The sequence below is a fragment of the Bactrocera dorsalis genome, chromosome 4 (assembly GCF_023373825.1).
Source record: "Bactrocera dorsalis isolate Fly_Bdor chromosome 4, ASM2337382v1, whole genome shotgun sequence".
NCBI lineage: Eukaryota > Metazoa > Arthropoda > Insecta > Diptera > Tephritidae > Bactrocera > Bactrocera dorsalis.
Genome location: NC_064306.1, coordinates 26,713,659 through 26,740,522, shown reverse-complemented (window position 1 = coordinate 26,740,522; position 26,864 = coordinate 26,713,659). Strand labels below are relative to the sequence as shown.

The 26,864-nt window shown below is 36.4% G+C and overlaps 1 protein-coding gene and 3 long non-coding RNA genes across 4 annotated transcripts; 2 read left to right on the top strand and 2 right to left on the bottom strand.

Moving 5' to 3' along the window:
- Positions 1-5,338: 5,338 nt before the first annotated feature.
- On the bottom strand, positions 5,339-5,818 carry LOC125778289 (uncharacterized). The gene is made up of 2 exons (XR_007422611.1): positions 5,669-5,818; positions 5,339-5,565 (listed from the first exon to the last, which is right to left on the bottom strand). It is a non-coding gene; the product is annotated as an uncharacterized LOC125778289 (long non-coding RNA).
- A 3,135-nt stretch (positions 5,819-8,953) lies between these two features.
- LOC125778102 (uncharacterized) lies at positions 8,954-9,353 on the top strand. The gene is made up of 2 exons (XR_007422489.1): positions 8,954-9,038; positions 9,109-9,353. It is a non-coding gene; the product is annotated as an uncharacterized LOC125778102 (long non-coding RNA).
- A 7,229-nt stretch (positions 9,354-16,582) lies between these two features.
- Positions 16,583-17,205, top strand: LOC105231284 (uncharacterized). The gene is made up of 2 exons (XR_852783.4): positions 16,583-16,880; positions 16,963-17,205. It is a non-coding gene; the product is annotated as an uncharacterized LOC105231284 (long non-coding RNA).
- A 5,723-nt stretch (positions 17,206-22,928) lies between these two features.
- On the bottom strand, positions 22,929-24,803 carry LOC105231299 (uncharacterized). The gene has a single exon (XM_011212514.2). It carries the CDS (start codon positions 24,801-24,803, stop codon positions 22,929-22,931), a length of 1,875 nt encoding a protein of 624 aa, XP_011210816.2.
- Between the last annotated feature and the right edge of the window lie 2,061 nt (positions 24,804-26,864).

The following is a 26,864-nucleotide window of genomic DNA, read 5'->3' as shown; positions in this document are numbered from 1 at the left end:
ATCAGCGTATATGGTAATAGTTTTGTATACTTAACGGTTTTTTTAAATAACATAATCTTATCAAGATGGGTAATAAATGGTATATATCATAATGACCGGAATGATGCGATGGATTGATCTTATAATGACTGCCAAATGTGTAAAATAAAAAATAAATTTCATAAAAGCTTAGATGCAATGATAGAAGTTGGTTTCTATATATACTATTGTGGGCAAAAAATATTAAGAATTTTTAATCTAAGTTTCGCGCAAAAGCCGTTGATCGAAATTTTTTTTTTAGGGTGGTATGACCGTCAGTGACATCTGTCTCGAATGTTACATCAAAAGAATTATGCTTCCTAAGTACATAAAGTACATTCGGCGATTTTTTCGAGGAGTGAAGTTATTCAACAAAGAAGTTCCGTTAAATTTTGTGTGCGGAATCAAATGTCTGGTGCCGAAATGTTCAGAATGTTAGAAAAGGCTTCAGTGATATTTGTTTGTCACGAGCAAGTGTCTTTGATTGGTACAAATTATCCAAAGAGGGAGGGTAGGTATCAACATCAACTGATAATGAACACTTTAATAAATATCGGAAGGATCAATGACAACCATTTTAAAAAATTATTTGGGCCTAAGAAAAGTGAAAGTACGGATTGGCTCAAAAATCACTATATATTTCGAAAAAAAAGTCTGTGAATCAATGCTTTCCGACTACCCGGATGTTATGAAACGTATTATTACTGTCGATCAGTATTGGATCTATGCTCACGACCCGGAAACAAACGACCAGTCGGCAGAATATCATGACAAAGGTGAGACGACACCGAAAAAACTACCTCAAAGCAGTTCGAAAATCAAAGTTAGGTTGACAGTTTTCTTCGATTATCGAGGTGTAGTGCACTCCGAATTTCTTCCGACCGGACAAATTGTCTACAAAGAATACTATTTGATGTATTTTGCTAAGCGTCGTTTTCGACGTTAAAAATGTCCAGAATTATGGGCCGAAAACTCTTGTTTTTTGCAATAAAATAATGCACCGTCACACACTGATTTGATACTTCGTGAGTTTTCCTCAAATTTTCAACCAATATCGTGCCGCAAACCACCGTATACGCCTGATTAAGCTCCGTGTGTCCTTTTTGCATTCAGCAAACTTAAACGACCGCTCCGGGGAAACCGAGTCAATTCAAAACCTTAAACTTGAATCTTTACGCGCATTCTCTCTTAGGATTGACCTCTTAACCGAACATAACCTAACCCGGTATAATGATTTCCTACTTTCAAATTGACTTTAAGCCATTAATGTGGGTCAATACCGGTTTAGGTTAGGTTAGGTTAAGAGCTAGATCCTAAGACGGTTTACCCTTAGAACGTTGGTTCATTTTGGTCTCAAAAATGGGGAAAAATTTATCAGATTTTTTCCATTTTGTACATTGGGATATTATCAGAAAAGTTTCTCTCCGAATATCAACGAAAAGCATCACGCATTGACCGATATTTTCGGTAGAAAGACAACCATGGACAGTGGGTAATAAAACCTGAGTATCTGGTATACTTAACACTTATAGCTCGATTTTGACAAATTTTAGACTTGGGATGGCATACCTAACAGGCACTATTTTTGCAAAGAATTATGCCTTTACATTTATTGGGGCTTGGTGGGAACTAGACATGGTTGTGGTTTTATTTCGCTAATTTTCACATCGAAATATTAGTACGTCAGTATTATGTCTCTTACCGAATTGCGACGACGGATATAATAATATTATAGAAATAATTCAGCATCCTCATACATCATACTCTTAAGAGACATTTCATTTCCAAAGCTTTTTCTGGCTTAATATACAACAGTACATACATTGGCTCATTAGTTTTCCGGTTTCTGGTTAATTATATAACATTATATGATAAAGCATCTTACAACCTATTGTATAAGGCCACTGGTAAATAGTTTGACTATTTCATTGTAACAATTTTTTTCGTTTTTTTTTAGTTCAATTTGGATAACTTATTCCGTTAGAAACGTTGGTAAATAATTAAAAAATAAGGAAAACATAATTTCCTTAAATTTATTCAAAGTATTCAATTTCCAAAACTTACAAAATAGCGATTCTATGAGTATATACTATAACAAGGGGTGACAGTAATCGATAATGTAAAGAGATGGCCGCTGCCGACTCAGTTGTCTACGGTGTGTAGCGGATCGCCACTCGTAATGTATATTTTGGTGTACCGTTGTGGAACGGCAACTATATTGGCGCTATTGTAGATACGTAATAGTATATGCCTGCGCGAGTAAAGAAGAATAGTAGTGGTGTTAGAAAAATACTAGTTGAAAGCAAATAGTGAAAAAGATATATTAAAAAAAATTTATTTAAATAAATAATAAGTCAAATCTGTCAATACCATGATTTCTGTTGGCCAAGTAAAACAAAGCAAAAAAAAATAGCACCGGGCACTGATTTTTTATTTTCACATTCACTGTTTGTTTATAAAATATTTAGCAGACACCCGGCAATTTTTAACACACCTTCAATTCTTGCTTCAAACGAGAGAATATAATGTTCGGCTGAACCAAGATTCACACTGCCACACCTATTAATAAAAAATGTGTATGTATGTGTACATGAACAGAACGAGCCTACAAAGTCTTTTAATAAAATTAGCAACAATATAATTGACCAATATTTTTTTCGCATCTTCGCCTCTGTTTTTGTTTATTATTAACGCGGTACGTCAGCTGTTGAAGGGAAAACTGCTTTGATCGTTCACATTTGACTTGCTAATGAGATGGTAAGAAAAGAGAGTAAAACATATATACAGGGTAGGCCATTTAAAGTTGACCCATCTGGCAACGCTGTAACTTTTAACAGCGCTGACAAATCGGCTAATGTCATACCGCGTTAGAAGCGACATTCGAAGACAATTTATACCATGGAACAGTACACTCCAAAGGAACGCGCTGAAATTGTTCAGCTTTATATTCAAAATAACTTTTCAAACGAACTTGACTTTTGGCGAAAACTCATCATGTCAGACGAGGCACATTTCTCGTTGAATGGAGGCGTAAACAAGCAAAATTGCCGATTTTATGCCACCGAAAATCCTCAATTAATTGAAGAACAGCCTCTTTACGACCAAAAAGTAACAGTTTGGTGCGGTGTTTGCGCGAATATGATCATCGGACCGTATTTTTTCGAAGACGATGATGGAGCCACGACAACAGTCAATGGTGAGCGTTATCGAGCCATGATAACGGATTTTGTGATACCCATTATTCGCGAAAATGACATGGATAACTTCTGGTTTCAACAGGACGGGGCTACATGCCATACAGCTCGACCAACAATCAATTTATTGCGACCATTTTTCCCCGGGCGATTGATATCGAAAAATGGTGATGTTGACTGGCCACCGAGATCACCAGATTTGACGCCACCAGACTTTTATTTGTGGGGTTATTTGAAATCCAAGGTATACGCTAATAAGCCAAAGACCTTAGCTCAACTGAAAGCCAACATTCGACGTGAAACAGCCGCCATATCATCCGAAACATTGGCCAAAGTCATGGAAAATGTCGAAAAAAGAGTGCATTTAGCTGTCAAAGCTAAAGGTGCCCATTTACGCGATCTAATTTTTAAATATTAGCTGAAACAAATCCCCTTGGACCAAAATAAATTATTTTTGAAATGAACAAAAAACATTGTTTTCTTTTGTTCTTTTTTTTAGAAACAAATGGGTCAACTTTAATGGCCTACCCTGTATATATTTTTTTTTAGAACGTCTACTACGAGGGCTGCTATATATATTTCAGGCCTAATAATGAAAATAGGAATATTTATCAACGAAAATGGTTTTATTGTTTTTTAAAATATTCTCGATCATATCGATTTATACACTTTTGCATGCGCTCAAACCAATTTTCGAAGCACTTTTTCCACTCCCATTGAGACACCTCCAAAACATGGTTTTTGAATGCTTCAACATCATCTTCTGGCGACGAAAATCGTTGACCACGCATAATTTTCTTGACGTGTGGGAATAAAAAGAAGTCATTGGGTGCCAAGTCAGGGCTGTACGGCGGATGACCCACCAATTCGAGGTTTTGGCCGGTCAAAAAGGCGCTGGTTTGAGCCGTTATGTGAGAGCTCGCATTGTCATGGTGCACAATGATTCGTCTTCTCTTCTTCGTTTTTCGAATTTTTCCGAAGACTTCAGGCAAACAAATGGTGGTTTACCACTCAGAATTGACCATCCTACGTTGCTCAAGCGGAACAGTCACCACATGACCAGTCACCACATGATCATAACATAACCTTTGTATGGGAGGTGGGCGTGGTTATTATCCGATTTCTTTCATTTTTGAACTGTATATAGAAATGCCTGAAGGAAACGACTCTATAGAGTTTGGTTGACATAGCTATAGTAGTTTCCGAGATATGTACAAAAAACTTAGTAGGGGGCGGGGCCACGCCCACTTTTCCAAAAAAATTACGTCCAAATATGCCCCTCCCTAATGCGATCCTTTGTGCCAAATTTCACTTTAATATCTTTATTTATGGCTTAGTTATGACACTTTATAGGTTTTCGGTTTTCGCCATTTTGTGGGCCTGGCAGTGGGCCGATTTTGTCCATCTTCGAACTTAACCTTCTTATGGAGCCAAGGAATACGTGTACCAAGTTTCATCATGATATCTCAAGTTTTACTCAAGTTACAGCTTGCACGGACGGACGGACAGACAAACATCCGGATTTCAAATCTACTCGTCACCCTGATCACTTTGGTATATATAACCCTATATCTGACTCTTTTAGTTTTAGGACAGACCGAACAAGCTAAACTGACCGGATAATAAATAAAAAGCAGATATTTCATGTCAGTGGGTAAATGGGCAATATCTGAGAAGCTTAAAGCTTCTGTGAAAGATTGAGGTGCTCTTAATGGTTGGAAACGTATTTTACATAAAATGGAGCCTCGAGATTCATCAACTGTACTCCGTCATTAACAAAGAATTTAAAATCAGAGGCTATACTGGCTCAAATTCGTCTCTGGGTCCATCTACCCAGGGGAGATTCGCCAAAATTACATCGGGATTCCATTTAGACAAAAGTGACGGTTTGTTAACTGAATCTATAACTTTAACAATTTTCCTACAACAGGGACGCAATTATGTTTTTTTTTTTTGCAAATTGCGTGTAATTCGAAGAGACAGTATTGCCTCTGAGTTTAAGTTTTATCAGTGAAATGATATTACTGGGTAAACAAAATTCGATTGATACAGACCCCAACACAATTTTTAGTAATTTTTTTTTTCTTCATCAGATTGCTTAGAACCCCCCAATTATTTAAATCAAGTTAGGTAATTTTTTATTTATTCAAACCAAGGACTTTGCATCGAAATACTCCAATATCTAGTGGCCATGGTGGGAATCCTTGTGATGTCCGGCTGTTTGTGGTTGGCCGCCGTGGCTTGGACTTGGTTGCTGTTTTTGGTGTGATTGTTCTTTATTATTCAATGGATGCTTTCCATCACCCAAAGCGGTGCCTAAAAGGACCAGTAACAAAGCGAAGAAGATAAAGAACTGCAATTGAAGAACAAATTAGTAAGCCATTATATGCCGTTAATCCGTAAATTAGAAATAAGACTAGAAATAAGCGATAATCGTTCGAAGAGTGCGCACTTACTTTCATGTCTGCTGAATACGACGAAGTCAACTATAAACTGAGTTGTAAAGTGGTGAAGCTGATCCTTTTATACAAATGAACGCCGAGAATATTTTTTAAGTTAATACTAATTAATATAAATATATAATAATATATTAATAGAATAGTCGTCAGATGATCTCTGTTTGGTATGCAAATAAGATGGGATTCCGATGAGATGAAGGTATCAACTAGTACCAGCTTGCTGCTGAAATACCAGTTTCGAAATTTTATTTTAATTTAATGCAGCAGCAAAACAAATATTTTAGTTCTGATTTCACCAACATAAAAATGGGCGTATTTTGCCTGCTTCAATCAGACCATCGATAAATAGTAGTAGTTCGAGTTCGTAGATGGGCGTAATTGGACCGCTGCCACGCCCACAAATCGCCATGAACCGAAAACTTATAAAATGCCATAGAATTTATAATATATATTATCAATGTAAATACACTTAAAAATACACATGCTAGACGCTAATCACGATTTCTTTCAGGAAAATTTAGATGCTGTGAATGACGAACAACACAAGAGGTTCCATCATTTCCTTAATAGTGCAGCGCTATTAAGGAAAATAGTGCGCAGGAAAGCTAGCAGATAAATGTTCGGACTTAGAATTGACGTCCCTGGGGCCAAAAATTATAGAAAATAATTATTTCTCTATTAAGGAAGGGGTTATTTGAAAATGACAGTGAACACGGACTTTGGAAAAGTAGTTTTGAGAAAAAAGCATTTAAAGTTTATGAACTAAAAAAGTTAGGGGAAAAAAATTACCCAATCCATATTTAAGAAATAAATTCGCAAAAAAGTATTTTTTTTTTTTACCTTGAAACCAACCCCTTTCTTAAGCAGTAATTTCTATGTACATATATATAAATATCTAAATATGGCTGATGTTTAAACTTTTTATGAAAATAACGGGTGAAAGATTTACGCCTGAACAACATTTACAAACATTCAACAGACCCAGCATTCACTATTGGATAATATTCGACCGAATGGATCACGTCCAGCATGCAGTGAAGAAAATATAACCGCATTAGCTGAGACTGAGAATATACTATGAAGACCGTAGAGAGTCGATTCAGCGCCGTTTGCAGCAATTCGGACAGACGTATGGAACAGCTTGGCGCATTTTCCGTGGAAATCTTAAAATGAAATCGTACAAAATACAACTTGTGCAAGAGCTGAAGCCGTTCGATCTTCTCAAGTGACAACGCTTCGCTCTATGCGCTGAAAAGTTCAAAGAACATCCGAAGTTTTTGAGCCATATTTGTGCACAGCGATGAGGCCCATTTTTGGCTCAATGGATATGTAAATAAGCAAATTTGGCACATTTAGGACGAAGAGAAACCTGAGGAGATTGAAGAGCTGACATTTCATCCAGAAAAAATAAAAACGGTTTTATGTGGTTTATGGGTCGTTGGAATCACGGCACCACTTTCCCCACATCGTATCAATCAATGGACTTATTGCGAGTACACTTCGGTGAACAGATAATTTCAGGTCGATTGCTTACCAAGTTCCTATGATATCACATCTTTAGACTTTTTCCTGTGGGAATATGTAATGTCTAAAGTACATATGTATATGCGGACCATTCCGTTAAGATTCAGGCCATGGATCAAAACATCACGCATTTGATTCGCCAGTTACCAGTCAAAATGCTCGAACGAGTCACCGAAAATTGGAATCACTATTAAGTTAGAAGGAACCTCGAAATACATCATTCTATATATGTATTGATGTCAGAAGAAAACCATATATTTCAATTTTTTTATTCACATATCATTGTTTAGTGGCCTTATTTCATTTTCGAAATTTGATGTGACAAAAAAGTTATAATTTTTTTAACCAGTGTTATCGAATAGATTGCAGTTGTAAATAAAATTTATTCGGCAGAAAGAAATTTATTGGTATTTATTATGATATTTTATAAACTTAATTTTATTGGCGCCGAAAACTTCGCCGATGTTATTTACATAAATACGCACTACGAAACCGGTTTTGATATATGAGTATTTAAAAGTAAACTTATTAGAATGCTAGTTTTTAGGTCTGACTTAGCTGTGTCTGTGTTCCAGTTCTCCATGAAATTTGTTTCATTTCTCGAAATTTAATATATTAAAAAAGTAAAGAAGGTCAAAGGGTGCAACCGAACATTTTATACCCTTTCAGAAAGCAAAGGAAATAAGGTATTTCATGGTGTAAAACGTAAACCTGAGGATCGAAATTGAAGCAATTTTATATATACCTATACTGACGGACACATACGGTTTTGGGGTAGTATCGACCAAATTTTATCTGTTTTCCCAATACCACATACTCTTAACATGTCACATACTAAAAAACTAATCATATAGAGTAAGTCAGTCGGCTGTTCGAAAATCCTGATGTTGGTTTTATTTCGGGGGTAAGTCAAGTTTTCACTTAAATGTATCTTTTTTGCGCAAGAAGATATTGTTCTGAGTTATTCATAGAGATAACTCACATATTGGCCGATATATGCGTTACAAAGTCACCCTGAAATTCGAGTATTTTTAAATTAGATAGATGGGGACTAAGGGAAGTATTGGTCCGACTCAACCCATTTTTCACATACAGACATACCATTGTCAGAGAAGTACTATCCCTCAGACAATGACCCACATTTTCTAACAAAAGTCAACTATAGGTACCGGGGTCTAAATATTCGGTACCCAGGAGCGTGAACAGTTTGTTGGATTTTAATAATTTTTGGTCATAAGATAACATACACTAAGAGCATTACTAATGCAAAATTACTTATTAGAGGGTTTTTTTCACAGATGGCCCTGGCTACTGCGATCCCCTGTGCTAAATAAGAGTTTCATATTTTAAATTAGTGCTTAGTTATGACACTTTATAGGTTTTCGGTTCATGGCGATTTATGGGCGTGGCAGCGGCCCGATTACGCCCATCTACGAACTCGAACTTTTTTTGTAATTAGAAACCAAGATTCGTCAAGATATCTCAATTTTTACTATTTATCGATGGTCTGATTGATGCAGGCAAAACACGCCCATTTTTATGTTGGTGAAATCAGAACTAAAATATTTGCTTTGCTGCTGCATTAAATTAAAATAAAATTTCGAAACTGGTATTTCAGCAGCAAGCTGGTACTAGTTGATACCTTCATCTCATCGGAATCCCATCTTATTTGCATACCAAACAGAGATCATCCGACGACTATTCCATTAATATATTATTATATATTTATATTAATTAGTATTAACTTAAAAACATTCTCGGCATTCATTTGTATAAAAGGATCAGCTTCACCACTTTACAACTCAGTTTATAGTTGAATTCGTGGTAATCAGCAGACATGAAAGTAAGTGCGAACTCTTCGAACGATTATCGTTTATTTCTAGTCTAATTTCTAATTTGTTCTTCAATTGCAGTTCTTTATCTTCTTCGCTTTGTTGCTGGTCCTTTTAGGCACCGTTTTGGGTGATGGAAAGCATCCATTGAATAATAAAGAACAATCACACCAAAAACAACAACCAAGCCCAAGCCACGGCGCCCCACAACAAACAGCTGGACACCACAAGGATTCCCACCATGGCCACTAGATATGCCTCAACATTGAATGTATGCGATTGGAATATTTCTATGCAAAGTACTTGGTTTGAATAAATAAAAAATTACCCAACTTGATTTAAATAATTGGGTGGTTCTAAGCAATATGATGAAGAAAAAAAATATTTGCTAAAAATTGTGTTAAGGTCTGTATCAATCGAATTTTGTTTACTCAGTAATTTCACTGATAAAACTTAAACTCAGAGGCAATACTGTTTCTGAGGATTAGCCGCAATTTGCAAAAAAAAAAACATAATTCCGTCCAAATTGTAGGAAAATTGTTAAATTGTGCTGATTTTGCATCGTCAAGGCAAAGCCCAGAGTTTCGACGCGTAACTTGGAGTTAACGGACGGTCATTACAGGGGATAATTTAAGATAACTAAACCCTCTAGATTCGCTTATTCGCCTAGAAGTTTGCTAAAAAATTACTGAAATGAGGACAATATCCGAAATATTTTCGAAATGCCGAAGAACGTACTTATAAATTGCTCGTTTGTTTTTGTGGAGTTATTTCAAGCAAAAGATATACAAGATGAAACCCAGAAATTGGACTGAATTGAGGCCTTAAGCCGATAGTTGAGGCAATCCAGAATTCAATCCTTCAGGCCTCAATGAATGTCTGAGCGTGGAGGTGGTATAAATTTTGGAAATAATTAATTATTAAAAAAAAAAAATTACATTTGCTATGCAGTAGCTAAAACAATAAACGTAAAGCATTGATTAAAGAAAGTTATTATCGCTAGTCAAAACACTTTCTACTCGAGAAAGAGATGAATTTGAGCCAGTATAGCCTCTGATTTTAAATTCTCTGTTAAGGACGGATTACAGTTGACGAATCTTGAGGATCCATTTTATGTAAAATACGTTTCCAACCATTAAGAGCACCTCAATCTTTCACAGAAGCTTTTAGCTTCTCAGATATTGCCCATTTACCCACTGACATGAAATATCTGTTTTTTTATTTATTATCCGGTCAGTTTAGCTTGTTCGGTCTGTACCGATTTAAATAGTTTGTTCGGAAATTGTGGCGTTGCCTTGTATCGAACATTGATCTACAATGGTTTTCTTGCCCTTGGTATGAGATCGATTTTGTATAAATTTGTGCTCACAGTTCAAAAAACTATCAATGCTGTTGTAAGATTTGCTCTCGTTTGTTTTAAAATCTTTATTTTCATATATATGGAGTTGTCGAAAAAATCGTTGTTTTTTTATATTTTAATGAACATTAATGAACCAAATATATACCATTTTATCGACCACTCTTTGCTATTTTTCCGATAGAGATATTATCCCATCATTGTAAAACTTTTCTAGTTTCTCGGCGAAAAACTGCGACAAGTAATTTTCACAGGCTTCACTTGAAGCCAACTTTAATCCATTAAGGGAGTTTTGTATTGACCGAAACAAATGGTAGTCCGATGGTGCAAGGTCAGGGCTATATGGTGGATACGTCATAATTTCTTAGCCAAGCTTTCCCAGTTTTTGCCGAGTCATCCAAGATATGTGTGGTCTAGCGTTGTCCTGATGGAAGATGAAACCTTTTCTGTTGCTCAGTTCTGGCCGTTTATTTTTCGATTGCTTGCTTCAATTTCATCAGTTGTTGACAGTAAAGTGTAGAATCAATTGTTCGACCAGGCTGGAGCAGCTCATAGTGGATGATTCCTTTCCAATCCCACCAAACACTTTTTATATTCCGGGACTAGAGAACAAAAATTTATATAAATCATCGGAACTCGGTCTACGGTTTTTCAAAACATTCTCCATTAAGATCTGATTGAGGAAACTTCCAAACCTTCTTTTGAACACATCAACCGCCTCTTCAGATGTCGAAGATTCAGTCGAGTCAATTGTTTCAGCCTATGTGCGAGAGCTCGCATTGTCGTGGTAAAGAGTGATCCGTCTCGGTGGTGGGTTTTGCTGATAAACATCAAGACCAGCAGCAGCTATAACAAAAACAACAACATCCACAGCGGCAACAGCGGTTTCGAAGAAGATGCAGAGATCTAATGTAAGATGAAATTAAATACTGAAACAGTTTATTGTACTATATATGCACTTGTATGAATAAACTAAGATATTTTGGTCATCATAGACCAAAACCCAGTAATTCTAAAATTGTAGAAAGTGGCGTAAATCTTAAATTCCCAGTGACTTCAAAACTGTAGGAGCAAGTCTTTGACATATCTTGTACTTCCAGTGAAAAAGGTGGTCTAACTGTAACAAAAAATGTAAAAAAAAAAAAACTCAAAATAAGCGAAATTAATTCTATTTTAATAAAATAAAAGTTCTCGAAAAAGAAAAATGGTGGTTCAATGAAAGATTTTTTTTTTCGGAAATGTTTATTCAACGCATCACAGGGACTTGTGCTTATGCAATAAGGAACTCAATTTCATTGGCTTAGTTATCAGGAATTATATACATATAGCTTTATAAGGTTAGATGAAGCTAATTTAAACCCTTCCTTTAAAAAATCCAATAATTGAGATGTCAATGTCCAATTCCAAAGGAAAAATAAATTATTACTAAAAAAATGCTATGATTAGATGGCTATTGTTGGATTTCGACAAGCCATATGACTTGTTATTAGGAAATGATATTATTTTCAAAAATTTTAAAATTATTGATATAGAAAAAAATTAATATATAACTTTGAAAAATGGAACAATGATTCCTTTATATTATATATGAAAACTGTTCAGGTTTAACTTAACAGCTGTATTCATTGGAAGTGAGTGAACAAAAAAATATTTCACTTGATCAGTTAAAATTAGATGAAAGAAGCAAGATTGAAATTCTATTAAACCAATTCTACAAAGTACAAAAAGGGGGATAATCTCATCAACACAAAAAATGTGGTACATGAGATTAAGACCACAACCAATTAGCAAATAAATTCAAGAATCTATAGATACCTCCAAAATACGAAGAAGGGGTAAGAAAGCTAATTTATGAATTTTAAAGTCCGGGAATAATCCGAAAAAGTAGGAGCAAGCACAGCTCACCTGTTTTAATTGTACCAAAGAAGATGGAGGGTTCAAATATTCAAAAAGGTAGATTAGTGGTTAACTATAGGAGATTTAACTAACTGACTGTCGATGATAAATACCTTCTGCCAAATATTGATGGGATTTTAGATAAATTGGGCAGAGCACAGTATTTTAGCACCATTGATTTTGATTTAACTGTAAAAGGTATTCCAACCTGGAATTGTCAGACAGAATTCATTCAGCAGATGAAAAACTGCTTGAGCATTTTCATACGGAAATGCGGACGTTGAGAGATTGCATTCAATCCTGTTGGAAAAACTAGCAGGAATTGAGAACCCAGATCTTTTGACGTAGATGAAAATGCAGGTCGTTGTAGGAAGTTATAACGATCGATACCATTCTACCATCAAATCCAAACACAGAGTGGCTAGGGATGAGATGTCTTCCAACATTTTGACGAAGCAATTACAATGTTGAAAAGAAAGATAGTAGACAAAAGAAACAAAGCAGGGAGGAATATATAGAAACAAGGGAAGCAGTACCGAAAAAAAATTATAAAAGGGTCCGACATAAAGACGAAGCTTTTATGTATTAAAATTAAACCTTTAAAAAATGTTCATTACGTAAATATTAAAAGATCTCTGGCTGGAATCAAAAATTCTGGAGATAATATAGAAGAAGATAGGTTTAGCACAGAAGTAAAGGGTGATTTTTTAAGAGCTTGATAACTTTTTTTAAAAAAAAAACGCATAAAATTTGCAAAATCTCATCGGTTCTTTATTTGAAACGTTAGATTGGTTCATGACATTTACTTTTTGAAGATAATTTCATTTAAATGTTGACCGCGGCTGCGTCTTAGGTGGTCCATTCGGAAAGTCCAATTTTGGGCAACTTTTTCGAGCGTTTCGGCCGGAATAGCCCGAATTTCTTCGGAAATGTTGTCTTCCAAAGCTGGAATAGTTGCTGGCTTATTTCTGTAGACTTTAGACTTGACGTAGCCCCACAAAAAATAGTCTAAAGGCGTTAAATCGCATGATCTTGGTGGCCAACTTACGGGTCCATTTCTTGAGATGAATTGTTGTCCGAAGTTTTCCCTCAAAATGGCCATAAAATCGCGAGCTGTGTGGCATGTAGCGCCATCTTGTTGAAACCACATGTCAACCAAGTTCAGTTCTTCCATTTTTGGCAACAAAAAGTTTGTTAGCATCGAACGATAGCGATCGCCATTCACCGTAACGTTGCGTCCAACAGCATCTTTGAAAAAATACGGTCCAATGATTCCACCAGCGTACAAACCACACCAAACAGTGCATTTTTCGGGATGCATGGGCAGTTCTTGAACGGCTTCTGGTTGCTCTTCACCCCAAATGCGGCAATTTTGCTTATTTACGTAGCCATTCAACCAGAAATGAGCCTCATCGCTGAACAAAATTTGTCCGAAAAAAAAAAAAAAAACCGAACACTGATTTTGGTAATAAAATTCAATGATTTGCAAGCGTTGCTCGTTAGTAAGTCTATTCATGATGAAATGTCAAAGCATACTGAGCATCTTTCTCTTTGACACCATGTCTGAAATCCCACGTGATCTGTCAAATACTAATGCATGAAAATCCTAACCTCAAAAAAATCACCCGTTATAACTAAGTTCTAGTAATGAACATTATGTATAAAAACAATTAGTATATAAAATACGGATAATTTTATATATCACGATTTTTTTCAGTTTCTGATATGGGTAAGCATCATAGCAGTGGTTTTGAATGAGAAGATGATAGAAAGGAAATTACACTTCACACCAATCGCAGAAGAAGGAAGGTATACCATAGTTCAGAAGTAGAGATAGTACGAGTTGTAAATACTATTTTACATATAATTAAATCAAAAGAGATAATGGAAGTGGTTGATAAAATTAAAAAACAAAAAATATTATAGAAAGTAATGTACCTATAAATAACAAAGAACTACTTGAACTTTTAAATGAAGTAGAAATTATAAAGTCAAAAATAAGATCAATTACTCTCAGGGAGAAAAATATGAGGAAGAGAATACTCATTACGAGTAACATAGTAGGCACAACTTACAAATGGTTGTTTGGTATAATGGACGATGAGGACAGGCAAGATATAGAAAAATATCTGAAGATAGTAGAAAAATAGTCATAATGGATAATTTAAATAAAGAAAATTTCGATAAACAACCATTTAAATTATAGTCTGTATTATTTAAAGAGCACAACAGAAGATGACAGGAAGCAAGTATTGAACTTATTCAACCAACCAGGTACAAGCAGAGAACAGTGAAATAATGAAACATGTCTTCCTTAGTGATCAGTTGAACAAATTAAGGTACTTATAGACGAAAAATTAAAGAAATATAAAACAATATAGCAGCAGCAAAATATATCCTTATACACCAAGCAATATTAACAAAAGAAAAAATACATTGGATTGTCAAAAAAGTCTTGCGGTATTTTCGCTAGTTAGCGCGTCGTTCTAGTTTTATTCGTCGCATCGGGTCATGCTATACCTTTTTGGAAAGCTCATTTCACGCGCTAACACATGTTTGATTGAATGCCGCTTCTTTTAAGTCGTTCGTGAGTTATAGCGTCGCAAAAATGGAGCAAAATAAAGAGAAAATACGGCATATTTTACAGTACTACTACGATAAAGGCAAAAATGCATCTCAAGCTGCCAATAAAATTTGTGCAGTTTATGGACCCGATACAGTTTCCATTTCCACCGCACAACGATGGTTTCAACGTTTTCGTTCTGGTGTAGAGGTGGTCGAAGATGTGACACGCTCCGGAAGGCCTGTCGTCGAAAATTGCGATAAAATCGCTGAATTGGTCGAAAGAGACCGGCATAGTTGAAAAAAAAATAAATAAAAAAATAAAATAAAAATAAATAAAATTCCATAAAAATACCGCAAGACTTTTTTGACAACCCAATATATCATTCCAAAGTTTTTTATAATCCAAGTAGAACAAAACAAAAAAAAAACTACTATCGGACATTTCGTGACATTTTATTTTCATATTCAAAGTTTGTTATACATACATAAAATACTAGTAAAATATTGAACAGACACCCGGCAATTTTAACACAACTTTAATTTTTGCATATATCGAGAATTAATGTTCCGCTGCCCCAAAATTCATATTGCTTACTTTTTAATAAACAGAACAAGCCGACAAAGTCTTTGTATAAAATTAGCAACAATATAATTGACCATTATTTTTTTAGCATCTTCGCATATGTTTTTGTTTATTATTAACGCGGTAGGTCAGCTGTTGAGGGGAAACAGGTTTGGTCGTTCACATTTGACTTGTTAATGAGATGGTAAGAAAAGAGAGTAGAAAACAATTCCTGTCTTTATTTACAATTTCTACTGATGAGATTTCTGGCAGCAATACAGTGAGTTTGAAAATCAAACACTAATTAATATTTTGGGTTGTAGTAGGTCTAATAACATTCAAAAAAATGTAGGCAAATGCTATCCGCTTTAGTAGAATCAAAAATATTTTTCGGAGAAAATAAATAAAAATATATTTTTACAGAAAATACATAGAATGAGGATGTTCAGATTTATTAAGAATGCTAAAACGTCACATTTATATCTTCCAAGATTTAACTTTAAATTTTTCCGTTCTCTGTGCACTTGTAAATATTTTGAAACCCCGCCATTAACTTAAAAAAAAGGCCAAATTATGTTATTTTGAATGATAATTGACGTTCCCCATTAAATTGGAAGGTACAGTGTTTGTTTTTTTTTTCTTTAAAAAGTATGGAACCTCGAAATGGTTCACTCTTTATAGTATGTGTTGATGTCACAAGAAAACTTGACGTCTAATTTTTTTTCATTCACATATTATTTCTTAGTGGCCTTAGTACATTCGATATTTGATATGAGTTTTCCAATGACAAAAAAGTTATAATATTGTTAAAAATTGTTATTGAATAGGTTGGAAATGTAAATACAATTTATTCGGCAAAAAGAAATTTATTGGAAATAAACTTAATTTTATTGGCGCCAAAAGCTTCACCGGTGTGTTATTCAAATACTCACTACGAAACCGGTTATGATATATGAGCACCTAGTACGAGTTTTTAAAAATGAAGTTATTACTATCATACCTTAAGTCTGACTTAACCGTATTGGATTCAAGTAATCCATGAAATCAGGTTAATTTCTTGAAATTTCACATATTAATAAAGTGAAAAGGCACTGTTTATCGATCACTTTTATTTTGGTGAAATCACAACAGAAACATTTGCATCGCTGCTGCGTTAAAATAAAATAAAACTTCGAAACTGGTATTTCAGCAGCAAACTGGTACTGGTTGATACTATTATTTTAGCGGAAGTCCATCTTATTTGCATACCAAACAGCAATCACCCGACGACTATTAACCCACAGCTACCGGTCTTCCCAAATGTCTGGCTTAATGTGCGTATATGGTTATAAACTTTTATTTATATAATTCACCTATATAATTCAATTAATTAAAAAATTAAACATTTGCGACATTCATTTGTATAAAAGGATTAGCTTCACCACTTTGCGACACAGTTTATAGTTGACTTCGTCGTATTCAGCAGACATGAAAGTGAGTGCGCGCTCTTCGAACGATTATCGCATTTACGGATTAACGGCACATAATCGCTTACTAATTTGTTCTTCAATTGCAGTTCTTTATCTTCTTCGCTTTGTTGATGGTTCTTTTAGGCACCACTTTGGGTGATGTAATACATGTTATAGGTACCAAGAGACCAACATTCCAAAATCAACAACAGCAACAGAAATTCGGATCCAAGGCTCCCCAACCTGGCCGCTAGATATTTCTTAAGATTGATTGTATGAGTTTGGAGTATTTCTATAAGAAGTATTTGGTTTGAATAAATAAAATATTACATACATCTTATTTATATAAATGGCTGGTCTTAATCTGATGAAGTAAAAAAATTTACTAAAAATTCTGTTAAGGTCTTGATCACTCGAATTGTTTTTACACAGAAAAAAATTCAACTCAGAAGCAATACTTATAAAGGAGAATCCATTTCGAGGTTCCCTACTTTTTTAAAGAAAAAACATGGAAACTTCAATTTTAATGAAGATTGTTTGTTATCATTCGAAAGAATATTCTTTGGCATTAATTTTTGATAACTATCACTTTCAAATGTTTCCCGCGGGTACGTCTCAAATGGTCCATCCTTTGAGTCCAATTTTCGATTACTCGTTCGATCATTTAGGCTGGAAACTGGCGAATGACACGCGCTATGTTTTGCTCCAAGGCCTGAATCGAATCGGGATTATCCGCATATACTTTGACTTTACATATTCCCATAGGAAAAAGTCTAAAAGTGCGATATCACAAGACGTTGGTGGCTCAAAACTTGAAATTATTGAAATTATCTGCCCACCGAAGTGTTCTCTCAATAAATCTATTTAATGATGTAATGGGTGGCAAAGTGGCGCCATCTTGTTGAAACCAAATGTCGCTGAGATCACGAGCTTCAATTTCAGGCATTAAACAATCGGTTATTTCGGCGCGATATACTAACATCAAATCCTTGCCTTATCTGGATGAAATGTCAGCTCTTGAATCTCTTCAGGTTGCTCTTTGCCCGAAATGCGGCAATTTTGCTTGCCTACATACCCATTGCGATAGAAATGGGACTCATTGTAGAATCAAATTTGGTTCGAAAACGTTGGATCTTTTAGAGCCCATAGAGCGAAACGAAGTCGCGTGAGAAGATCCAGAGCTTCAGTTCTTGCACACGCTGTATTTTGTCTGCTTTCAATTTAATATCTCCACGTAAAATGTTTCAAATTGTTCCATACGTCAGTACAAGTTGTTGTGAACTTCGCCGAATCTCTACGGTCGTCGTGTACACTTTAACTACGGTTGCCATTATTCTTCACTGCATGCTGTCTATTCGGTACACAATTTTAATGAATAATGTGATACATTGTATACTCAGGAGACCAATTAAGTTCACCATAAATTGAGCGAAGCGCAACAAAAATATTTTTTACAGAACGTGAATTAATTCCTAATTAAATTGAACGATTTTTAAATGTTGTTCAAGCGTTAGTCTTTCCATGGGGAACTGCAAAACAATATACTCGTATGACTGCTTCAAGCGACTTAAGTTCCCAATACACTACACCAGCAAGCTGGTGCAATCACCTGATGGTCCCAACAAGCTTGAAACATGCACTGTACCAGCATGTGGGTGCAATAATCATGCATACATATTGTATATGGAAAAGGTCGTTATGGGCGGAGACAAAATTTGTGCAAGAATTATTATAGCCATTGTCTTGAAAAGAAAAGGAAAAAAATTAAAAATTGGCATTTGGATTGGTTAATATTCGCCCTCTTAATTCTCCACAAGCACGGTCTTGATTTACTCTGTGCCCAAAAAATAAGGTGACATTGGAGAATTATTTTTTTTTTTTAGGTTGGTAGTACTGTCAGTCACATTTATGTCAAATTTCATGTCAAAATATTCATTAGTGTTTGAGATACCTGTAGTTTTGTGAGCTGCTAAAAGTGAGTTTTTCGTTTTTTGCGATGTCGAAATTTGTTGATCAAAGAATTTGCATTTAATTTTGTTTACGGAATCAATTTTCTGCTCCGGATACGTTGAGGATGGTGCGGAAAGGTTATGTCTAAAACAAATGTTTACAAGTGGTATAGTGAGTTCCAAGCCGGCCGTGAACGTGTCGAAGACGAAGAGCGTCCAGGGCGACCATCAACCTCAACCGACGAAGCTCACGTTCAACAAATCAAAGATTTGGTGTTGAAAAACCGTCTATTAACAATTAGAGACCTTGCTGATGAAGTTGGCATATCGAAAGGCTCAGCCAATACCATTTTGAAGGATGTTTTGGGCCTCAAGCGCGTCAAATCTCGACTGGTACCGAAAACTTTGAATTTTTTGGAAAAAAGGCGTCGCGTTGAAGTGAGTGAAACGATGCTTTCCGATTACCAGGGTGTCATGAAACGCATTATAACTGGCAATGAGACTTGGATCTATGCTTACGACCCCGAAACAACCGATCAATCGAGCGAATATCGTGCCAAAAGAGAGCCGAGACTAAAAAAATCGCACCAAAGTCGCTCAAAAATCTAAGTCATGTTGACTGTTTTCTTGGATTATCGTGATGTTGTGCATTATGAATTCCTTCCAACCGGTCAAACAGTCAACAAGGAATATTATTTGAACGTTATGCGTCGTTTGCGTAACGCTATTCGCCTAAAAAGGCCGGAATTGTGGAAAGACAATTCTTGGTTTTTACACCACGATAATGCACCATCCCATACTGCCCTCGTAATTTGTGATCATTTCGCCAAAAACTTAACCCATGTCGTTCCGCAACCACCGTATTCACCTGATCTGGTGCCGTGCGACTTCTGGCTGTTCACCAAGCTCAAAAGACCGGTCCGGGGACACCCCCGCAGCGAAGACGGAAATGAAGGCCATCTCGGAAAGTGACTATAACCAGTGTTTCGAAGATTGGAAAATCCGTTGGCATAAGTGCATTTCATCGGGAGGAGATTACTTTGAAGGGGATGAAATTGATTTGGAAGAATAAATAAAGAATTTTCAAAATAAATACAACATCACCTTATTTTTAGGGCACTTATTGTATATGGACTAATAAATTCTCCCCTAAATAGTTTTTCCTTTGAATTTATATGTTTCTGCGATGTTCACTTTTTGCATCTATCGAAAAAAGGCTATTGAAAACAATACTTTTACTACAGGAATCGTTCTATAAAAACAAACCGTTATTACTTTTTTATTGTATAGCTAATTCTATTTTATTTTATAAATTAATTAGTTCTAAAAATTATGGGCCGGTAATGACCTAAATGCTCATCCACACATACGCGATACCTAATTTGAAAATTATAGGTACATTGTGGCCTGAAGAGAGCTCCGCAATAACCGGTCTGGATATGTGTGCAGATTGTTCCAACCAGCTGGAACCATACGTTATTGAAAGGAATGCGTCTTTGGCGCAGTTCTGACTAAAAAGAACTCATTCAACATCTTTAAATAACAGTGCCCATTGACAGTTACTGTTAGTGTTTTCTTCACAGAACAAAGGCCCGACAATGCACCTTGACACAGTGTCCCATTCTGGGTGAAGTTCAGTCTCATGGAAACAAGTTTAAGTTATCTTAAATTATCCGCTGTAATGACCGTCTGCTAACTCCATGTTATGAGTCGAAACTCTTGGCTTTGCCTGAATTGGCGATGCAAAAGCCGCGATTATTTCTTGAACTCGAAAATTCGGATCTTTATGTTACGGTTTTCTTGCGATACTTCCAGATTCGGCAAAACATGTTTACCAACCTCATAATGATCCACCTACGCGGGGGAGTTTCGCCTAAATCACATCTGAATTACGTTTGGACAAAAGTGACTGTTCGTTGACCGATGAATGACTGTTAAAGAAGGCTCGCCAATTTATTTGTTATATATTTATCTGGGTTAGGATTAAAACCCAACCCTCAACAAATAACTCAACTATACATGTTCTCTCTTAGTGGCCTTCATTTACCAAAAACTCTTTCTGCTTTATTTAAGTATACATTGCCTCATTAATCATATAATCATGGTAATAATAACAAGTCTTAAAACTGATGAAAGGACTTTGCAGAATAACTGCCGACTCGATATACTTCTCAGTGATTGAATCTATAATATAAAATTTTTCCACATCATAGATGTATGTATGTTTGTTTGTTTTGCAAATTGCGGCTAATTAGGGAAAACAATTAAAATCAAAACACTTCTTACTCGAGAAACAGAGGAATTTGAGCCAGTATAGACCTTGAGTTTTAATTCGCTGTATTGATCGGAGTACAGTTAGTGAATCTCAAGACTACATTTTAGGAAAAAAACGTTGCCAAGAATTAAGCACACATAAATCTTTCACAGAAGCTTTTAGCTTCTCAGATGTTGTCCATTGACCCACTGACTTGAAAAATCTGCTTTTTATTCATTATCCGGTCAATTTAGCTTCATTATGCAGCGAAATAAGAAAAGTAAAATATATATAATGCTTCTGTCCCGATTTAAAGAGTTTGTTCGGAAATTGTAGCGTTGTCTTGTATCAGACTGATCCACAATGGCTTTGTTGCCCTGGGCATAAGATCGGTTTTTGATACATTTGCGCAAACAGTTCAAAAAACTATCAATGGTTTTATAAGACTTGCTCTCGTTTGTTTTAAACTCTTTATTCTCATTTTACATTAAAAAAAACCAGAAAACATGAGACAAAATAATATGTATGTACATATATTTAAAATATCAGTTTTGCTTTGAAAAGTTAGAAAGCATCCAAGTAAACAGAATGTCGAAAACATATCTTATATCTTTATTAAACTCTCTTGTGAGTTCTTTCCTTATAATTTGTTAGGATCAGTTTACTGCCAGAATGGAACGATCCATTCAACCTTGATACCTTTCTTCAATCACTTTTAGATGCCCATCGAACGATTTTCTCTGTGTCTCACCATAATTGTCTAAATTATACGAAATGTTATTCAAATAATTGCGATTATGATCTAATTTGATACTTTATTCTTAGAATCTTAAACTACGCCAAAATATTTTGAACAATTTTTTCATAATTTGGTGCTTTTTCGTTAGCTGGGAAAATTTCGACCATCAACACAAAACTTTTCGAAGCTACATGTTCCGAGATAGTCATAACTTTGAGGAAAACAACACACTTTTAAAAACCCTTACGTCGCTTTCCTTTTATTTTTGACTTTCGTCAACAAACACAAATTTTAATCGTTGAAAATCTGCATATTATTTTTAAAAATATTCTCCATTAAAATCGATACACTTTTTCATGCGATTAAACCAATTGTAAAAACAGTTTTCCCACTCTGCTTGAGGTATCTCCAAAACATGATTTTTGAACGCATTGACCCCTTCTTCAAGTGTCGAAAAACGTTGAACACTTAGTTTATTTTTTGCGTAGGAAAATAAAAAGAAGTCATTCGGTACCAAGTTAAGACTACACGCTAGATGACCCAACCAATCGATGTTTTCAACAATTCAGTTGATTCAGTCGATGTGTGAGAGCTAGTATTTTCATGATGAAGAGTAATCCGTCTTCGGTGGTTGATTTTCCTGCTTTCTTGAAAAACAACTGTCAAAGAAATGATTGTATACGACGCAAAATTGACTGTTCTGCGTTGTTCCAGTGTATTATGTCGATTGATTTCACCATACCATCGATAAATACTGGTCCTTAAAAGAGCATTATCGTCCAAAATTGCAAAGTTCATCTATGCACTCTTGATGAGTTAATCCACGTAGAAAGTTGTAAAAAAAATATCGCGCGAAAATGGTCTTAAATAAACCATATTTTGATGGAGAAGAATATTTTAAGTTACTCTAAGCAACACAAACAACGTATATCAAACCGCTCTGAGTATGCATACCACCAAAACTGTCAAATGTCACGATCAAAATGTAAGTTTCGCGATTGCTACATTGGAGTTGCCAAATATCGAAATATAAAAGATAATCTATATACTTTGCAATGAAGAAGATTCAATTTTAATAACTTAGGAAAACAACTCTACACACGTTTAATATTCAAGATAGCAAGCTACTTTTCAAACTTTTTCTAAAATCTGCAATGCACCGCGCATACAATAGCGCACCATTACCGACTTTTGTCGCTGCAACCAATATCTGAGGTTTTCCAAAGCATATCCGCATAAAGCGCACAACAATCCCACGGACCACACAATCCAGGCGAACTGAAAATACTCCAAATTCAAAGGTTGCTTCGGGGGTAGATTTCTTACACGCATACGTAAGATACCCGCACGAAATCCGTCAGTATTTGCACTTCTTAGCCATCTCACCGTCAGTCCGGCCGCCTCCGCGCGTAAAATGAACCGATTCACGATGTGCTCATAAGGCGAGCGTGGCGCCAGCATAAAACCGAACGGCAGCGTGGTTATTCTTTCCTCGCACTCGTGCAATGGCTTTCGATCCATGTGCTGCTGCTGGGCCAAAGCAAAGTCCACAACATCTACACATGCGGTGTAGGCGCGTGGCCGCAAGGCGAAAAGTTCGTCACGCAAATCGGTCGGATCGCGCGCTATCAGCAGACGACCAAAATCTCGCGGTAAACTGCTGCTGTTGCGTATGAATTCCATTTCATTGTAGTTGGTGTTCACGCTGACATTGTGCTCGAGCACTGACATCAATGTGTTCAGTTGCGGACGAAAGACAGATGTGGCGAGAAAGCTGGTGAGCGAAGCCTGATAGAGATTAGTCAGTATGAAGCCCAGTATCACGGTAAGCAAAAATGTGGCGGCGCCATGCCAACGAAAGCACTTGCGCTCGCTAGGTATATTGATGGGCAGAAAGAGCAGCAGACGCCAAATCTCTAGACAACCGCGACCGAAGCTGGGATGCAGGGATGGGTACCAATAGGCGCTTAAGCGCTCCGACAGTCGGCGCACCAAACTCAAATAGCAGAGACCCAGCAAGAAGCAGATCCAAGTCTGCGTTTGAAAGGGACGCACAAAGTAATGGAAACGTTCAATTTCACCGTTAGATCGCACCACAATAGCAAACTGCAACATGCGTACAGGATAGCTTAGACGCACACCCGGGTAATAGAAATATGGATTCATTGCAATATCCAAAACGCCACGCCGCAACTGATCAATGACGCTCATAATATTATAACGGCTCGAATTGTTCAGCATTATGATGTCCAGCGTAGCGTTGTGTGCTCTCGCGAATGCTTGTAACATTTCAGCCGCGTAGCCGACGGTTTTCACGTCATTCTCCGCCCAGGATCTTTGTATTTGAAAAACACGCGGCGGATCGTATTGATAAGTGGTGTGAATACTGCTGCGTTGGAAATTCTTCAGTTTATCACTAAACCACACGGCATGCACCGACATCCGGCGTACTTGTAAATGTGGAAAACGATCGTAACCATAAACGGTGAAGGGATGCTCGGTGTTGTCTCGCGTACCGTCGTCCACCAGAATCATTGCATTGATGAAGCCATTACGCCAACACCACTCAAATTGCTCGCCCAACTGGCTGAGTTGTATCTGGCGACGTGTCATATGACGCGGCACAACAAAGAGCCCTCGCACACGACTCTGTATATCGCCAAGTACGTTGTTCATGCGCTGCCACATGGGATTGCGCAGCAATTGACCGACGGCAATGAAAAATATATTGCTGCTGAATTTATCGGCTGCTGTTCCGCCACTGAGTGGATCGTTGCAGCCTTCGGTCATCACGAATTTCGGTGTCGTGTTGGCAGCCGTTATATATGGTTCGATATCGGTGATCGCGCCAAAGTAGGCTATAGACAATATAGCTCGTTCCGCTTGCACCGTCGCAATTATCCGATCGATGGCGTCGCGACGGCGCTGTAGTGCAACGTCTTCCATTGAATCGTCCGCCATGAGTTGCAGTAGCGCGCTGGAGACGTGCGACCTTAACCAAAGCATTGCAACATTTACTTTCCACGTTGGTGTACAAATGCAAGCTCGCTCAAATCATGGTACTCGTATCTGCTTCTTCAACGAAAATGAAGGTCAACTTTAACTGCTGCGAAAATATTTACTTTAATAGCAGAATTTTATTGACAAATTTCTTCGCTTTTACCGATTAGCTTGACCTGCATTGCTTTTATTGAAATTGTTACTTCGCCTAATGGCTAAAAGTTCATGGGTTCATCGGTCGCGAAGAGGTGGTCTGATTATTTTGAAAAAAAACTGGCAATATGGATGAAAAGCCAGGAAGTGAGAGGAATCAAATATCATCTAAATGTGAGGACAAAGGTATTGTTCTCTTTTTGAGAAGGAACAACTGGTCAGTCTAGGAGAAGCTAAATAAAATACGAGATAGACTTCAGAGATCACATATTTAAAAAAGGTTGCATTGGGCGCTGGAAAACATCAACCGGCATTGGAGAAAAGTATTATTTATGGATTATTATTATTTTTTTGTAAATATCAATATATTTAGAATGCGTATAGTTTTAAATAAAGAACAAGTAAATTTCATAAAAACACAAGGATGATGAATTATGGTGGTGTGACATTAAATAAATAAAAAACAAATAAAATTAAATTATATAACGGGTGATTTTTTTGAGGTTAGGATTTTCATGCATTAGTATTTGACAGATCACGTGGGATTTCAGACATGGTGTCAAAGAGAAAGATGCTCAGTATGCTTTGACATTTCATCATGAATAGACTTACTAACGAGCAACGCTTCCAAATCATTGAATTTTATTACCAAAATCAGTGTTCGGTTCGAAATGTGTTTCGCGCTTTACGTCCGACAAATTTTGTTCAGCGATGAGGCTCATTTCTGGTTGAATGGCTACGTAAATAAGCAAAATTGCCGCATTTGGGGTGAAGAGCAACCAGAAGCCGTTCAAGAACTGCCCATGCATCCCGAAAAATGCACTGTTTGGTGTGGTTTGTACGCTGGTGGAATCATTGGACCGTATTTTTTCAAAGATGCTGTTGGACGCAACGTTACGGTGAATGGCGATCGCTATCGTTCGATGCTAACAAACTTTTTGTTGCCAAAAATGGAAGAACTGAACTTGGTTGACATGTGGTTTCAACAAGATGGCGCTACATGCCACACAGCTCGCGATTCTATGGCCATTTTGAGGGAAAACTTCGGACAACAATTCATCTCAAGAAATGGACCCGTAAGTTGGCCACCAAGATCATGCGATTTAACGCCTTTAGACTATTTTTTGTGGGGCTACGTCAAGTCTAAAGTCTACAGAAATAAGCCAGCAACTATTCCAGCTTTGGAAGACAACATTTCCGAAGAAATTCGGGCTATTCCGGCCGAAATGCTCGAAAAAGTTGCCCAAAATTGGACTTTCCGAATGGACCACCTAAGACGCAGCCGCGGTCAACATTTAAATGAAATTATCTTCAAAAAGTAAATGTCATGAACCAATCTAACGTTTCAAATAAAGAACCGATGAGATTTTGTAAATTTTATGCGTTTTTTTTTAAAAAAAAGTTATCAAGCTCTTAAAAAATCACCCTTTAGAAAAAAAATTGCATACATTACTTGAATCGATATATTATAATAATACATATATTTTCATGATGCACCAGAAACTAGAAAGGATTGTCACCAGTATGGTCTGCTGAACTTTATTTTGAAAAGCCTGAATTACTTGTCAGATCGGCTTAAGTATTATCTTATAAATTAGCAACTTATTCTTTAGACTGAGGCGGGATCTTTGCCTAAGGAGCTAGTATAACTGCGGCAACTTTAATCTTGGCTGAGTTCTTTTTATTTTTACACCATCTTTCCAAGTGCGCCTCTTATCAATTGTAATCCCCAACTATTTTGCGAATGTTTTTGTTGCTAACAACTGACCATATCAAGACACTTGGAGGCATTTTTTGTGTTAGCAGCAAATAATAAGGCATTGGTAGTTTTTCCTTTAATTTGAATAATATTGTATGCCTAGATACTAGACTACCGGATATAAAGGAACACAGCAAAACCATATTTATTATTTT